A 16408-nucleotide genomic window follows, 5' to 3' on the forward strand; every position below is an offset into this window, starting at 1 on the left:
GTGGCTTGCTGTGTCCGCTTAGACTTCACAGGCTTGTGGTGAAGAGTGTGCATGTGCATACGTATATACACACTTACATATGGATGCATATTTACACCAGTACATACGTTGCATCTTCTGTGCTAAGACAACAAATCTGTAATGACCAGTGGAGATACAAAATGGAGAAGGCAGCAGTTTGTTCCAGATTGCTGGAGTGCTCGTCTTTCTTTAAAGCTGTGGCTTAGGAACTTTTGTATTATGGATTTGCTTTGTGAAACTGTTTTTCAGCAATTTTATCTGAGGAATGAAAAAGAAATGGGTTTGTGAGAAGTAGTAGAAAATTATGTCCACCCTTCTCCATTAATACAATCAATTTCCTCTCATCTGAAAAGCCATGAAGTGAGAGGGAACCCTCCTTCCTCTAGCCAGAGTGACAAGATCAGTATTACACTAATGTGCGTTTCCAAGCCTCTACTGAGAGTGCTTGAAGAGGGTTCAGGTAAACTTTACAGGATGTTCACATAACAACATGATGCCTGGAGAGGAAACTTTAAGAAAAACCCCAAATGTCATGAAATCCATTTCATACTCTTTGTAATGTTAACTCCTAGCTTGGTGATTCCACGAGCATGACTGTAGTTCAGGGTTATATGATATAACACTGAACAAGTTGCAGCTCTTCCTTTTGTTGTTGTTGTTGTTACTGAATATTCTTTAGTAACAAGGGAGGTGAGGATACATGGAGCCCTTCATTCTACTTAATGTCTGCATTTTTGGGTGGGGATGAAGCGGGATTTTCTGAAAGATAGGAAACCAAACCATCTACGCTAATACTACTCGCACAGTTTGGGTTTCATAAGTTGGGTCCCGTCATCACCATCATCTTCATTCATCCATGTGTGATAAATCCTCTGAAAAATGAAAACTGGTGTATTCAGCTTAATAATATGAATTGTCAGCTGGAGGCTTCACGTGCTGACTTGAATCTGGTCATTTTGTAGCATCATTTACAAAAGAAAAGATGAACCTTCACTCCAGTAACACTGCTTTCCTTTAGTTGTAATCTATGCATGTTTTGCCAGTCTTTGCTTAAGGTAATTTGTACTGGAGTTTTTGGCATGTTCATGGATCTCACTACAACTTTATTATTAGTGGTGAATTTGGTAACTTTTAAACACAACCATCCATAGTGGATCTGGTTTTGTGCTTTTTGTTCCCCAAATTTTCGAGGATAACAGACTGCTCAGAAGCAGAACAATTTTTTCATTTTTAAGTTTCTGACTTGTGCTCTTTCTAATGAAAGGCTTCTGTAAGAAAGTGTTGTCTGTCTGTGCTGTGTTTCTCGTGGCATTAACTGTACACGGTTGCTGTGTTGATCTCATTTATTTTAACTGAATAGTGTCCTGTTTGTCCAGAATCCTGCCCAGCTTGTCGTGTTTAACTTTACTTGAAGAGCTGCTCTCATGAAATGCTTTGGTTGCCACTCTATAAGCATTTAAGCCATATAATTATATATAAATAAATGAAAATACATTTGAGCAGTCTAACTGATATGTGAGACTATTGCATGCTTTAAGTGGAGCGCACGTGTGTTTCCAGGTGTTAATTTTATTTGTCTCAAAAAGCAACAATGACAACAACAACAAAAAAAACAACCCACAGGATTTCAACACATCTGAGAATTCTCTCTGTTTGCTTTAATTATTTTATGAGATCTCATTTGTGAGATTTCATCTTGTTATCAGGCTGCACCCATTTGGGGCATAATTAAACTGAACACAGGAATCAAACTTCTAGATGGCGAGTGCCATGGCTGGTGCTCACAAGGTGTTGAAGATGAGACTGAGATTTTAAACAGACCAGTTTATATAAATTCCTAGGGGAATACTACAGATGTGAACAGATTCCTGAAGGTGTCCAATATGGAACTTAGTGGAAGTCAATGTTCTGACATACATGAACTGCCCATACGTGCACCTCTGGAGTTGCTTCATTCAGCATTTGCCTACTTGCACTGTGCAGTATATTCAGAGCACTTGACTGTTTGATCTCTTCTATCTGTTATGCAGTAATTAGTTCCTTTCCTGTTTTTCTGGGTGTGTACCTTGATGCTGAGCCTTGGATAAAGGAAAGGGACTGTATAACTCCGCTATTTTTTCTTATGCTTCTTGCATGAGATGTTGTTGAATCAAATAAAATAAAGGGATGCATCGATGTAAATACGAATTTTCTTGTCCTCAGGAATCCAAAAATGAGACTTCTTATTGCTAGAACCTGGAGGGTCAGTAGTAACTATGAATTGAACAGTTTTGGGTGGGTAGGTTCTGAAAAGCATAGCTATTTCTGAAAATGAAGATCAAAGAGCTATTAAAATTTAATGTATATTATGCAGAATGTGTAAGCCTCTAGCTACATTTTCTACTCTTCTTTTCATATGTATGATTTATAATTTATTTTCTGTAGCACAGCACTACTTCTGCTCCATGCGTTCCATGAAAAATAACACTTAATTGACTTTAATCCTCAGTTTTAGAATAGATTGCTTGTCATCTTATTATTCTTTATTTTTAATGCCCAGATGCTTTTGTGACTCGCTATAACTGACCTTGCATAGTAATTTCTCTGTGCTACGTAAGGCACTGCAGTAGTTCTTAACTGCTCAGCACATGAGTCTTTTCCTGGTCTGTTTTTCTCATATCAGATTTACACTGAACACAACTGTGCTTACTTCAGATAAATGTGCTGCACTGCTTAACTGACTCATTTCTACTGCAGCTTCTTTTGAGCACTGTATCACAAACACAGCGTTGATGTGTAAAGAGAATGCTGGCAGATTACAGCTGCAGTTTACAGAAGGGGTAGTTGAGCGTTAGGAAAGTTTGGGTTGATTGGTTGTTGCTTTTAAACCTACCACAAATCAGATTTTTGGGTATTGTTATATATGTCAGTGAATCTCAAATACTGCTGATATCCAGTGCTGCATCAGAAGTCACGCTTAGTCACAGCACATCATCAAACAGGTACTAGGAGAATATGCTGTTCAGTGTATCTGAAGTACTCATTTCTGCTGGTCACCTCTACTATGAAGATTAAGATTGTGTCTGTCCATTAAGTTGGCTGAGCTTTGATATATTTAATAACATGTCAGAGTTTGCTAATGAGATTTCTTGGCTAGCCATTATCTTCTTATAAAATCGTTGGTGTGCTGTCATAATCTGAGCACAAAGACAGTGATGGATTTTTTGAGTAACAGCGGCTTTACTCTTGTAAACTCTGGAGTGTTATTTTTATTTATTTTTATTTTTTTAAACTGGAAGAATAGTTGTTGTCCAATAATGGAAAACTTCCTTGGGCTTTGGAAGGTTGGTTGCAGTCCTTCTGAACTTTTTTTTATTATGATTGATTAAAACTTCCACATACTGTCCATTAAGTTAAAACTTGAACACAGTTTTTAATACTTTTACTAAACAACTTCCTGAAAATTTCTTTTCGTGTGCTTAGGCATTGGAGAGAAGTATTCAACATGGGAGCCAACCAAACGAGAGTTAGAATTGCTACGACACAACCCCAAGCGGAGAAAAATAACCACAAACTGCACCATAGGTAAGCTCTAGAAATCCCTTCTGAAGCTGATACTCAGCCACTTGAATTTGGAAAATTTTGCAATATTTTTCTGTAAACATTTTTACCCTGAGTTTATTACAGTGGGCTTTCATAAGTTATTATGTGACTGATTATTTTATGCCACCTTTCTCTCATGTGGAAGGATATCTGCTCTGTCACTTCAGCTACTGATGATAGTTGGCAACAAAGCAAGAAACTTTTTCACAGTGTGCAGTTGAAGACTTGAACAGAGATTAATGATGTTATCTCAAGTCAGTCTTTATCAGATCCCATATAGGTGTGTGAGAGGAAATCCTCTAGTTCAGGTGTATCCTTAATTATAGGAGCATGTAAGTAAATCTGTTTTAACAGGTAGAAGAAGCAGAGCGACGTCGTCTTGCTTTGTGTTTTAAACTCTAAATGGGGTCTGATTTTTGTACTGACTCTGAAATGATGCATAATTTGTTCTCCCGTGTGTGTCAGATGGCAGTTTTCAAATGCATATCAGTGCTTAATGCTTAGAGCTCAGTAGTTTGGAGCAAAGAGCTCTGAAATGCCAGTGTATCTCCTTATGGCTGGAGAGTATTCAGGTAAGAGTGATGAAAATAAGTGCTTTCCAATTTATTTCCCAGTGTGTTTTGATTGGGCAAGTAGAGGAGTAGAATCGGCTTCTTGACAACTCATAGGTTATTGGGCATTTTCCTGTCCTGTTCAATGCACGTTAACATTTCAGAGGTGAAGGTACAGGTGTGAAATGGCGTAAAGGATTTTTCCTAATTTTTGAATTACTTATTTTTTAATCAGAATGGATCGCATTTCAGTGCATTTGCTGTTGTCACAATATGCCACATGTAATCAGTACGACTTTTATGCCATGAAACATAATTCAGAAAGTCATAACCTAAAATACACTAATGCATTACACACTAAAATAAAAAGGAATGAGGAGAATTGTAAGCTGAAAATGTAGATAGCTTGTTAATTTTGAAGAGAAGACGTATGCATTTTAATAGTAGAGCAGGAAGGATATTTGAAGTTTCCAAAGTGCAGATGTTTTATCAAGCAGCTTGGGGAAAAAATAATGAGGCAGAGATTGCTTGTATCATGTTCACAGTAGGATTCTGTGTTCTGTGAAACTGCAGTGTATTTTGTAAAGACTGCTGAAAACTACTTAAATGATAGAATTGCACAGGACAAAAAAGAAAAAGTTGGCTTGATAGAATTCTGAAGGTGAGTGTGACCTTTCTGAGGAGTAGAAGCACATTTATGTGTTGTTTCCAGTTTGAAAGAATGCTTGCTCTTAAAGGACTTTACATTTTTCAGTCTGTTTAAAAAGGACACGTCTGGTTGCGTGAAATCTCATACAACACTGGGTGGGGGCTCATAAAACACAGGGGATGGGGATAAGGAAAATGACTGATCTCTTTACTTCTGCAGGCATGCTTTTAATAATTTCTCCTACTGAGCCCTGGAGCTGTCTGTGTGCTGAGATTTAGAAAGAGAAAAAAATCAAAGCACCCAGGAGACATAATGCAGTTTTGGGCTACAGTTAAAAGCAAAAGACTAGCTTTCTTTCACGAAAATACATTGGAGGTTTAGCTGAAGGAAGAAAAGACCTGCCATTGTCCTTGAGCCTTTTCTCTCCATCTAACCTGCTACTAAATATATATCTGCTTCAGAGTATTTTCCCTTCACTTTCCTCACGTTGACTTGTCTGTTTGCGGTTTCAGATCAGTGAAGAGCCTATATGCAGGCTGAAATGCTGCAATTATCTGGACATGCCCATTTCTCTTTTTCTAATACTCAATTCTTTTGACATCAAGTTTTATCAGTTCCATAGCAGATATTAGTGAATCCAGATAATCTTCTGAGGTAGGTAAGTGGTTCAGAGAATAGGCATCGTGTCCAATTATGGATTCTGAAAATGAGGATCATGTTAGTAGCCATCTGTGAGCATTGCACATCTGTTTACAAAAAAGTTAAAGTATAACCAGCTACCTTTTACACATAAAATGCTTTCTACTAAATCATATTAAAAGGAAAATCGGGGTGTTTGCTTTATTTTTCTGTCCTAACCTCCAGAGGTGCACTGAGGGCGGTCAGGAGGCAGCACGTTTTAATGGCTCATTGATAACCCTCTGAGATGTTCTTTTGCTGATAGTAATTTCAGCATTTGTAGATGGCAAGTGTATTACTATAACAACTGAAGGAGGTGGGACTCCAAAACCCTGACAAAACATGACATAAACGGATGGATGTGCTTCTTTATGAAGATCTTGCATGGGATTTCTAGCTCTAATAATAACATTTATCAAAATCGATGTTATTCATATCTACAACACGCTCAAGTGATAGAAAAATTGCAACAAAATATATTCTGTTGCATGTTTACGTGACACTTGTGCGGGTGAATGTTCTGCTCTGTGACATAACTCTTCTGGCACAAAGTAATTTCTTTAATTCTAGATTTCCAGCAGTCTCACAGTGCATCTCAGTGTTTGTGTGTGCTGCTTTTCTGAGCTGTTTGAACTCTGTACAGCTGCAGGATTCATCTTTCATTGGCATAATAAAATCTGTCTGAAGAATACTTGGTCATGAAATGAGTGTGTTATAATGGAGGATTGAACTGGTAATTCATTTAGAGGAAACTGTGAGCAAAAATGCTAGCTTTTGATTTTGGTTGAAATCTTGCAATGGAGTAAATTGCTCTTCAGATGAAAACTCACACCAAGCAGTGCTGTGCAGGCCACAGGAGCTGTGCTGATTCCTTCATTTTGGAATCTAGATGAAGACCTGTTCCCTGTGTTTCATCTAAGCATTTCAGAAGTGACTTATTGGAATTTATTATTAAGCAAGTGGCAGTGTTGAATGTCTGCATCCTGAAAGCCGTGATGCAAAATCCTTACACGGGGGTAAATATTAACAATGCATGCATTGTGTTCTCTTGTCTTATTAGACTTGAAATGCAGAACTTCCATATTGAAAGATATTCAAGAAGAGTGTATGGTCTACTCGTACTATAAACGTATGATATGCTTTTTGGTAGCAGGATGAGCTCAAGACTTACTCACACCTTCTGGTGATCCATGTGTTGTAGCATGCTGCTTTTGTCCCTGTGCTGGCACAACCGTTTTTGGGTGAAAAGATGGAATATTGTGAGGAATGCAGAGGGAGGGGGGGAAGGAGACATTTCTTAAAGGTATTGTGTGTTATTTCAGTAGCAATAATGTGTCATGGCCTAGACTGGTCTTCAGAAATACTCATCATGATTTTGGGATTGAAGTTGGTGTTTCTGGTGTCCTATAAACACCAAAACTTCTATATCGAAAACAATATAAAACTTAGACTGATCAACCATTACATTAGTTTCTAGCAGCATAAAAGGAAGGTAGGATTTTTCAGTCTCTTTTCTGTGAAGATGCTGCCTTCAATAAGTGAGGGCAATGATCAAGCTTGAGTTAACAAGCAAGTTCTTTATTATAGAATCAGAGTTGAAGTGAAAGTAATACAGCATCATTCAGGCACAACTTTTCAAAGCCATTCTTCCTCTGTTGTCATTAGTACCCCCAGAAGATGAGTTCTCCTGAGTACATGAAGTATGAGCTTGGGATCAGCTGGTCTCTCATTAGCATGTGAAGTGACTTTGTGGCTAAAAATTGGTACATTAACAATGGGAAGAATTACACTCCCAAGGCACGTGGGTAATTAGCAGGAGCCACCTGGGATTAGAAGGCAGAGGGTACAGCCTTTACAGAAGAGTGAGCAAATCCTTTTCAGAATGAATGGGAGACGTGGGGGAGATTGCAAAAACCAACAGCCACACTGTGGGAGCAGGTGGTGTCCTGCAGCTGCGCAGCACGGAGCATGGGATGTGACAGCAGCAGGATGGGAATAAATACTGCAGCAGAGCTCCTGCCTGAAGGTAGCAAGGGAGGAGGAACAGGGGGATCTGGAAAATACTTCTGGTTCTCTAGAAGCACTTTGTGATCCTTCAGAGTTCTGTAAGTTCTTTGTGGACCGTTCATGGGCAGAAGCAGTGGTAACTGGGAGGTATTGTGCTTTGAAGCCTTTGGCGGACGTACTGGCTGCTGGTTTTATTCAGCGTGAAATTCTTAGCTCTGACTCATCTTTAACTAACTTACATTTAAGTGATTGCTTTGTAAGCAGTACTGGGTTTATATTTGAAATAAATATATCCACAAAAATTGCACCTCGAGTGGGATTTTAGGAAAAATGAGAGGTGACAGTCAATCTCAAGAATTCTGTAGCGTAAGTTGTGATTTACACAGTGGGTTGTAAAGATTTGTTTTCAGAACGTCTTGTGGGGCCTTTCAAAGTTTTGCCTGTTCAGCAAGATAAAATAGAAGTATCTCTCTCCAAAAAAAAGTACCCTTTTTGTGTATTGAGAGTCATTTGACTGCATGTCACTTGATTTTCCAAAGCTAATGCCAGGTAGGAAGCCACAGCATCTTTGAGCAGATGCATTTCCTGTTCATGTTTTGTTGTCTTGTCACTGTTTTTATGGAGTGAGTGAATGTTGAGAGAACCAAACCCTAAAAAGCATTTTTTATGAAAGCATTGCTGAAGACTTTGGTCTTTTCCCTCCTCCTTCTCTCCAGGTTGATGCTGTCCTTTAAGCAAAAGAACCAGCTGCGTATGTCTCTGGCTAAGGGTGAAGATGTTACAGCTGAGGAAAACAGCTTTCCTCCATCAGGGGATCATCCGTTCCTTTTATTTCACCCTTGTGTATTCGTTTGGTCCCTTAATTCCAGCCATGTGATCCCACCCTCTCCTGGGCATTCACTCAGGCTGCTCAGTTCATTATCCTGGCAGACGGCATTGTGCTTTTTGTTGGCCATGCTTTGGCAAGAGCTGAGTTCTCCTGTGTTGCTGCACTCAGCAGCTTTCAGAGCTGCTGGCCCAAAACAGGGATGCCTCAACATGCGCAGGCAGCAGCCACGCAGCGTCCGAACTGTTCTTTCACTCACCTTCCAGGAAAACCAATGAAGACAAATGCACTTGGACTGGCACTTCAGTGGGCTTGAGCTTAGAGTAAACCAGGAAGTACATTTTAAACAGAACAAAAGCTTTGCAGGCTTCTTATTAGTCAGTCTGAAGAAGACAGAGCAGCGTTTTTCAGAAGGTAGCGCCAGTGGTACGCTGCTGTGGCCTCTACTCTTGCTTGTTCGGTTGTTTTCTGTTTATTTTTTCCAAAGTATCATGCCATTGTGTGTTCTTTTTAAATCAGCATTGTGAGGCTGAAGTTTGTGTCTGTGTTGGCCCGTGCCATTCACCATTCCTGCTGTAGTGTGTGTGGATTGCTTCAAGGCTTATGGCTCTTCATTTTCAGCCTTTGTCTGCAGTCTTCCTCCCCAGGAGGAGAATAAAAAGACAACTTTGGAGGTAACTAATCTAAAATCTGGCCTGCTTTTTTCCTAAGGACTGGAGAGTAGGTAAAACTTGCAGGGCATGTTTTTCAGCTAGTAAAGATTAGAAAGGGCGGATACTGCTTCTTTTTACAAAGCACTTTTTGCCCCAAGGCTGTAGTCCTGCTTTCAGGTGAAGGATGCTGCAGCAAAGGGAAACACAAACTACTTGACAGAACATCTTTTCTCCTAAGGAATGCCAGGCAGCTGTAATGGGAAGGGATATTCAGCAAAACTGACTGGTTTGGGCCATTGCTAGGGTACCTCTATTTTTTCAGTTGATTTTTTTTTTTTTTTTTTTTGCAGCCAAGTATGGGTTTGTGAAGAAGCTAACAGATTTAACTAATGTATATGAGGAGCATTCTTACCAGCTCTTAAAAGTAAGATACTTTGATTTTTGGGATATCTGCATACAGAAATCCTGTGTGTTTTCTTTCCAGTAAAGATTAACAGAATGTCAGATACAGTTCTGAGAAGTTACCTTGATGCTTGAGCCTGGTGATAGGTTGGCACTGAAACCAGCTTTAGCAGGGATGTGCTAAATGTGTGATGAGAATCACAGAATCACAGAATCACCCGGGTTGGAAGGGACCTCAAGGATCATGTAGTTCCAACCCCCCTGCCTAGCAGGGCCACCAAACATACACATTCAGATCAGGTTGCCCAGGACCCCGTCCAACCTGGCCTTAAACACGTCCAAGGACGGGGCATCCACAACCTCCCTGGGCAGCCCGTTCCAGGGCCTAACCACTCTCCTAGTAAAGAACTTCCCCCTAACATCCAACCTAAATCTTCCCTCCTTCAACTTAAAACCATTTCCCCTAGTCCTGCTGTTATCAGCCCTTTTGAAGAGTTTACTCCCCTCCTGGGTGTAGGTTCCCTTCAGGTATTGATAGGCTGCAATGAGGTCACCCCGCAGCCTTCTCTTCTCCAGGCTGAACAAGCCCAACTCCCTCAGCCTGTCCTCATAGGGGAGGTGCTCCAGCCCCCTGATCATCTTAGTCGCCCTCCTCTGGACCCTTTCCAAAATCTCTGTGTCTTTCTTGTACTGAGGGCTCCACACCTGGACACAGTACTCCAGATGGGGCCTCACAAGAGCCGAGTAGAGAGGGACAGTCACGTCCCTGTCCCTGCTGGCCACCCCTCTCCTGATGGAGCCCAGGATCCCATTTGCCAGGGGGGCAGGGGGGTTGGAACTACATGATCCTTGGGGTCCCTTCCAACCCGGGTGATTCTGTGATTCTGTGATTCTGTGCCTTTCGAGCTGCCAGAGCGCACTGCTGGCTCATATTCAGTCTCACGTCCATCAGGACCCCCAGGTCCTTCTCTGCTGAGCTGCTCTCAAGGACCACTCCTCCCAGCCTGTACAGGTGCCTGGGGTTCTTCTGGCCCAAATGCAAAACCTTGCACTTTGCCGTGTTGAACCTCATCAGGTTCACCCGAGCCCAGCCCTCCAGCCTGTCGAGGTCCCTCTGAATGGCATCCCTTCCTTCCACCGTATCAACCGCACCACTCAGCTTGGTGTTGTCAGCAAACTTGCTGAGGGTGCACTCAATTCCCTCATCGATGTCATTAATAAAGATGTTAAAGAGCATGCAATGAGGAAAACCTTAGTCTCAGGGTTCTTGGTGAAGGTTTTAATTTGCCTGGCTTTATGTGGGAGTGGTTTAGTTTGCAGCAGAACAGCAAGCTGTGTATCTGCTGGCTGAGGAGTAGTGGTTTTTCATACAGCTTTTAAAGAATTCTTGAAAATGTAAATGTTTTTGCTTCTTTTATCCTTCTTGTAAAGCTTGTTTTGCATGTTTTGTTAGTAGGGGGATAAAATCAGTGAGACACTGAAGTGTAGGCACATGTGTAGCTGCTGCAATACGAAATACTGCTGGTGAAGAAACATTTGAAAAGCTGGAATCACAATTCCTGGGCATTTGCCTCCAGTTCAGCCCATGAAGACAGCAGTACCAAGTTAAACTGTGCATTAGGCAGGTTGGAATTGGGTTGAATTTTTCTGTTGTTCCTTCTTGGAAAACTGCTGTCCGTGTTACTTGCACAGAAAACATTTTGATTTTGGAACTGTAGGTGGCTCTTGGGGATTTGAGACAAAGAAAGCTACACTGAGTTTACAGTATGAAGTTCCTTGGAAGATGGTTCCTGGTCCAGGACTTGGGTCACGTTCCAAACTTCTATCTCAGAGCTGATTCTCTTCCTCTGGGTGTTTGAAAGCGGACTCATAGTTGTTACAGATCCATACACATCACTTTTATTTCACAGACAGTATTGCAGTTTGACTTCCTAAAACTATTTTCTGCACCTCTTCAGATGCATCATCTTCATGTTTGGATCCAGGTAGGTAGGAGCACGGAAATTCCCCCTCCTTTATGTCAGTTCAACTTCAGTGTGAAATATTTGCTGACTCAGTTATTTGCTACCTCTCTTTGGTGGTACAGTAGTTAACTTTCTTCCATGCTGTGCTTTTTTTGCTGTGATTATGTAACCAGCACGCCGTCAAAACACTGCAGACTTGTAACGTGAAAACTGCAGTGAATGTTAATCACTTGTCGTTATCTACTGGAACTTTTTTTAATGGGAAGGGAGGCTTCTTACCAAGAAAACCCCAATTGTAGCATATAGCCCTCTGAACAACATATCTTTCTTTACCTGAAGCTGATGGTGGGTGATCTTTTGATTGTTTAAAGTTAAATAAAGGTTAGCAGGGCATTTCTTTCTAGTGTTGTTCAGTGGAAAATAAACTGAAATAACGGATGCTTTATAGGAAATCATGTTAAAAATGCTTGGCTTTCTGCATCTGCTCTCCCTGTCCTCTAGCAGTCCAGAGGTCAGCAGATGCACCTCCTGTTTCCTTGAACACAGCCAGCATCGAGCAGTGATCCTCATAAAAACAAAGCCTTCCTTGAAATGGAAGGTGAATTCTTGCTGTGGAGTGCTGTAGTCAGTGCAAAGGTAGTGCCATAATCTCTAAATCAAGAGCTGAATGAGGAAGTTCAGAATTAACCCACAGAGCTACACTGACTGCTGTGCCCGTCTTGTCGTGGGCAGAGAAGTACCCTTAGCATGAGAGATACTTGTTATTATTAAAAATAGATGGAAGAAACAAACATACTTTTGGTTTGCTGCTGTATTTCCCTTGCTCGACTTCATGTCATTAGGGAGCAAGATGTTTTCACTGAGGCCAGCAGTCTCCAATCAGATTTGTTGATTTGTGGATCGCTTTTGGATTGTGTTTACTCTAACCTTCCATTCTGTTCTTTCGTATCTGCTCCCAGTGCTGGGTTTTGTGTGGACAGAAGGTAGATGCAGTATATACCAAAACGAGTACTGTGCATAAACAGCATGTGGCACGGTTTGTGTGCCGTGGATTGCTGGAATAGCTCTGCACCAGTTCGACAATAATTTGTGCATATTGATATATCTGGGTGCATTAAACTTCATTGGCAGTTATCCTCCTCCTTCAGTTATTAATTTGTGAAATCTGTTTTGAGGAAGGGTAAAAACTTGTAGGCAGCATATGGTGTGATATTGGGGGGAAAGGACGGCTGCGGGTGTGAATTTGATTTTGTCAGTTTGGTGGGAGTACCTCTTGTTCTTTAAGGATGCCATCTGCACAGGATTCTCACTGCAAGTCTTACGCTTCTGTGCCGCTCATACAAGATCAAACTGAGCTTTGAGTTTCACTGTTTTGAGGAAGGGCAAAGCGAATATTTAATTCTGCGCTACGTTTTGATGTATTTAATTTTGTTGGTAGACTTTTTTTCTTTGCCATCATGTTGCCATATAGACCTTTCAAAAGATATGTTTACAACCTAACTGGCGTCTAAAGGCCAGTTGTCTTAAAGCTCTGGATCAGTCATTCAGTGTTCTGACAAGCACAGCTCTTCACTCTGCTGTTTTTATTTTTTTTTAGATGCTGAATGTCTCTTCTCTCTGAGCTTCCTCCAGTTAGCAGATAATCATTCTTCCTGTGCTCTGATTCGTGGGACATTTGTCTTAAACTTTGTGCTGCACGGTGTTTGAAATGGGACAGGCTCCTCCCTGAGTCTCATCATTGCTTTAGGGCTCCTCTGTGCCTTTATTCAGTTCATTCAAATTCATTTAGCTCTGTACAGCTCAGTGTGCAACGAGGGCTGTGGTTGTAGGGGGTCTGGTTTCACTGCTAAGTCAAGGTGTGTTATGCAGTGCATGTACCTGCGTGGGGCGCATCATGTGGGCACAGATAGCCACTGCAGCTCTCAGTGTGACGGCATGTGCTGGGAGTGCATCGTATTTCATTTTGTCCTCCTGCTGATTGACCTTTAGGTGTTGTGGGGCTCAGATAATCAGAGACACTGCTGACTATTAGAGCACTGCGTGATAATTTCTGGTGCCATGTTTGAAAGGCATTTTTCTGCTGTTGCATATTGTGACAGCTTGGGATCCAGATTACATGTGTTCATTCCTCAGTGTGCTTCACTCCCTGCTAAGAGATCTCGGCAGAGATTGGATCAAGTCAAAGCCCAACAGACAAAATTACTTGGCATATCAAGACCCACGGAAGAAATTCAGGGAAGTTTAGTGCAAGTTCTTCTGCAGAATTTAATGTCTTCTCTGTTTTGCTCGTTTTGACTGGGGGAGTCAACTAGATGGAGATGATTGCCACAAGTGAGTCTGTGCTCTATAGCTTTTTTATTTTTTAAGAGCATGATGCATTGGTTCTTGATGCCTGAGATAAAAATAATTTTGTGATGCAGATGGTCAGCAAAAATGCTGAAGACAATAAATGACAGGCAGAAAAGCTATCATTTTTCTTAGGAAGAAGAAAGCCTTTATGTAGGGGTGGATTAAACTGTTTCCCAAGTTTATTTAAAGGCCTTTGCCTGGCTCTAAGTTCGGATTATTCTTCATACTTAAAATACAAGGCAGCCATTGCTTTACCAGGAACAACATAGCTTCACGTCGTGGAAATTGCTCCTGGAATACTGAAGCCACCACTAAAGTCACCTTTAGTATCTACTGGGCAGTGAAATCAGAGGCAGCATGCCCAATGGCGAAGAATGGGAACTCGTCTGGGTTGTGGTTCATTTTTTGGCATCACCTTCTGTTCTGGGCATCTCCGGAATCAGCGTCTGGTTTGGAGCGTATTTCATCTTCTGTGCAACAATAGTCTGAAACGCTGTGCTTTTTCATTTGTTTGGTTATAAGTTGCTTGGCCTGTGGGGGGGTGGTGGTGAAAGACCAACCTGTCTCTTTGAGACAGAACCTCTGGTAAACCCTCTTTGGTAGACATTGTACTGAATCTCATATAATCATTTGCTGCTGTTTATTCCCATATCATTGCTAGCAATTCTATGTTCAAATAAGCCACAAATCCATATCTGCTATGCTGAGCTTGACTGCAGTTTTGTTCAAATATTACACCACTGCTTTTAATTGGAAGTACAGTATGATTCACGGCTGCTGCTGAGCTCCTGTGGAGCTGATTTATAGCACTGCTCATAAATGCAAACTTTTTCGTTGATCCACACGAGCGGGTATGACAGGAAGGAAATGAAGTACCAGATCTGATGCTGACTGATTTTTGTATTATCCTCTGACTTTATTCTTGCATTACTAAAATGAATGATGCGCTGAGCCACAAATGCAAAAGCTCATGCGAAGTATCAGTGCAGCCTAAAAGTGGCATTGAGAATAGTTAGAAGCCCTGATTCTATAGCAGCAGAGGTTCTCTGTCCTTTCCTGGAGGCAGGGCAGTTAATTTTGCTTTCCGGGGCCTTATGGTAGGAATAGCTATGTGTGCATTCAGGCTGTGGCTGTTTTGCTGCTCAGACGGCAGCGTCAGACAGTTGCCTGCACTGGAGGTGTGTTGCAGCAGAGGTGTTCTGGGGGCAGGAGGGTTGGCTGCCTCTGAAACTGACATTTCTGCAGCCCCTCCTGACTGCGGCCGTGGCTTTTTGCTCTGACCTCTGCTGAGCTGCTCGAACCTGCTTGAAGGGTCAAAAGCTCATCACCGTCTGCAGGTGATGCAGACCCTTTCAAGGTGAGGCTGCTTTTTCTGCCAGACTGGCACATTAAACCATTTCACCATGGAGTCAAACAGGTGCCAGCTCGGTGCGGCGGGAGCATCCCCTTTGGCATTGCTTAGCTGTGAGTTTGAATGAGCTGTCAGGTGAAAATGCCCTGCCTTTCCCACCTTGTCAGAGGTGGTTGCTCCGTTCTGTGTCATGCTGTACTATTAATCTGGATATGTGAACAGCTCAATGAAAAGGTGGAGGGGTCACTTCATGCCTTCTCTTAGTCTGGGTCAGGTGTACAAGGCCATTACTGACAACTGAGAGCTGCTTCTCAACAGCTCCAACTGCAGGGAGTCCCGGACTCCCCTGTTGCAATGTTTTCTAACTGTGAAACAATTATTTTTAATATCTAATTAAATTTCACTTCTTGTGAGCGCAGTCTTTTTTTTATTATAGCTTGGATAGGCCACAAGAGTTAATTACAGTCCTCTTTGCAGTTGCCTTTCACGTATTTGAAAATTGTCAGCCTGTCTGTTCCTCCATTGGCACTATCTTTTTAATTAACTGACTCAACCAGTGGGTTCTTCAGTTAGTTTCTCAAGTCTCATGTATTAATTTCATGCAGATTTTCACTCCTGTTCTTGCCTTCTCCTTGGGTTGAATAGATCTCTTAAATTGGGTGCTCTATTCCGGGCATCATCAGTGAGAGCCTTACTGTGTCAGCAGGGCAGAGTAACCTCCTCTCAGCCTCGTCAGAAGCTTGTTGAGTTTCACAGTGTACCATTTGCCCCTTCAGTGCAGGATTATGTCACTTAGGTTGGATTGCTATCATAGCTGTTGCTTCTTATTTCCTCTTTGTGAACTTAAATTTTCTCATTTCCTACACCATGTTTTTTTAATTGAACTTAATTTCACATAGATTCTCCTGTATACTGAGTTGCTTTTGGATTGTTGTGCTGTCTTCCCATTACATTTTAACTACTTTGATGTAGTGTATCACTTCCGTAGGTCTATTTCATGTGATTTTATTTTGAAGCTGTTAAATAAAAATGCCAAATGCGATCAATGCAGTCAGGAGAGGCAGGATCTGCACTGAATGTAATTGAATTCAGCTCTGTTGCTGAGACACCACCGTTGCTGTGGGTGTGTCTGGACGAGTTAATGTAGGTAGGCTGTGACTTATTGGTAACTTAACTTTTTTTTCAGGCGTTTTAAGGAGGAAAATGTGGAAATGGGAAATTTTGAATGGCGTTCCTCACACAGCATAAAAAGGGATGAATTGGGAACGTCTGCGTGAATGCTGAGGTCACTATGGAGCTGTCCCAGTTGCACAGAAATGTGCCAGAAGTTATTGCCAAAAGACTTTGGGTTGTCATGTGAGCCTGAATGAAACAA

General features: G+C 41.6%; 1 protein-coding gene across 3 annotated transcripts in view; it reads left to right on the forward strand.

Annotated features, from left to right (window-relative positions):
- Positions 1-16408, forward strand: part of USP22 (ubiquitin specific peptidase 22) — an 88365-nt gene that overhangs the window by 41957 nt on the left and 30000 nt on the right. For all 3 annotated transcript variants that reach the window (XM_042864705.1, XM_042864706.1, XM_042864707.1), the window contains one exon: positions 3484-3585. In XM_042864705.1, coding sequence (XP_042720639.1) covers positions 3484-3585 — 102 coding nt within the window. The remainder of the gene's footprint in view (positions 1-3483; positions 3586-16408) is intronic.

This window comes from Lagopus leucura, unplaced genomic scaffold, assembly GCF_019238085.1.
Source record: "Lagopus leucura isolate 7727_CA_CO unplaced genomic scaffold, USGS_WTPT01 Super-Scaffold_760, whole genome shotgun sequence".
NCBI lineage: Eukaryota > Metazoa > Chordata > Aves > Galliformes > Phasianidae > Lagopus > Lagopus leucura.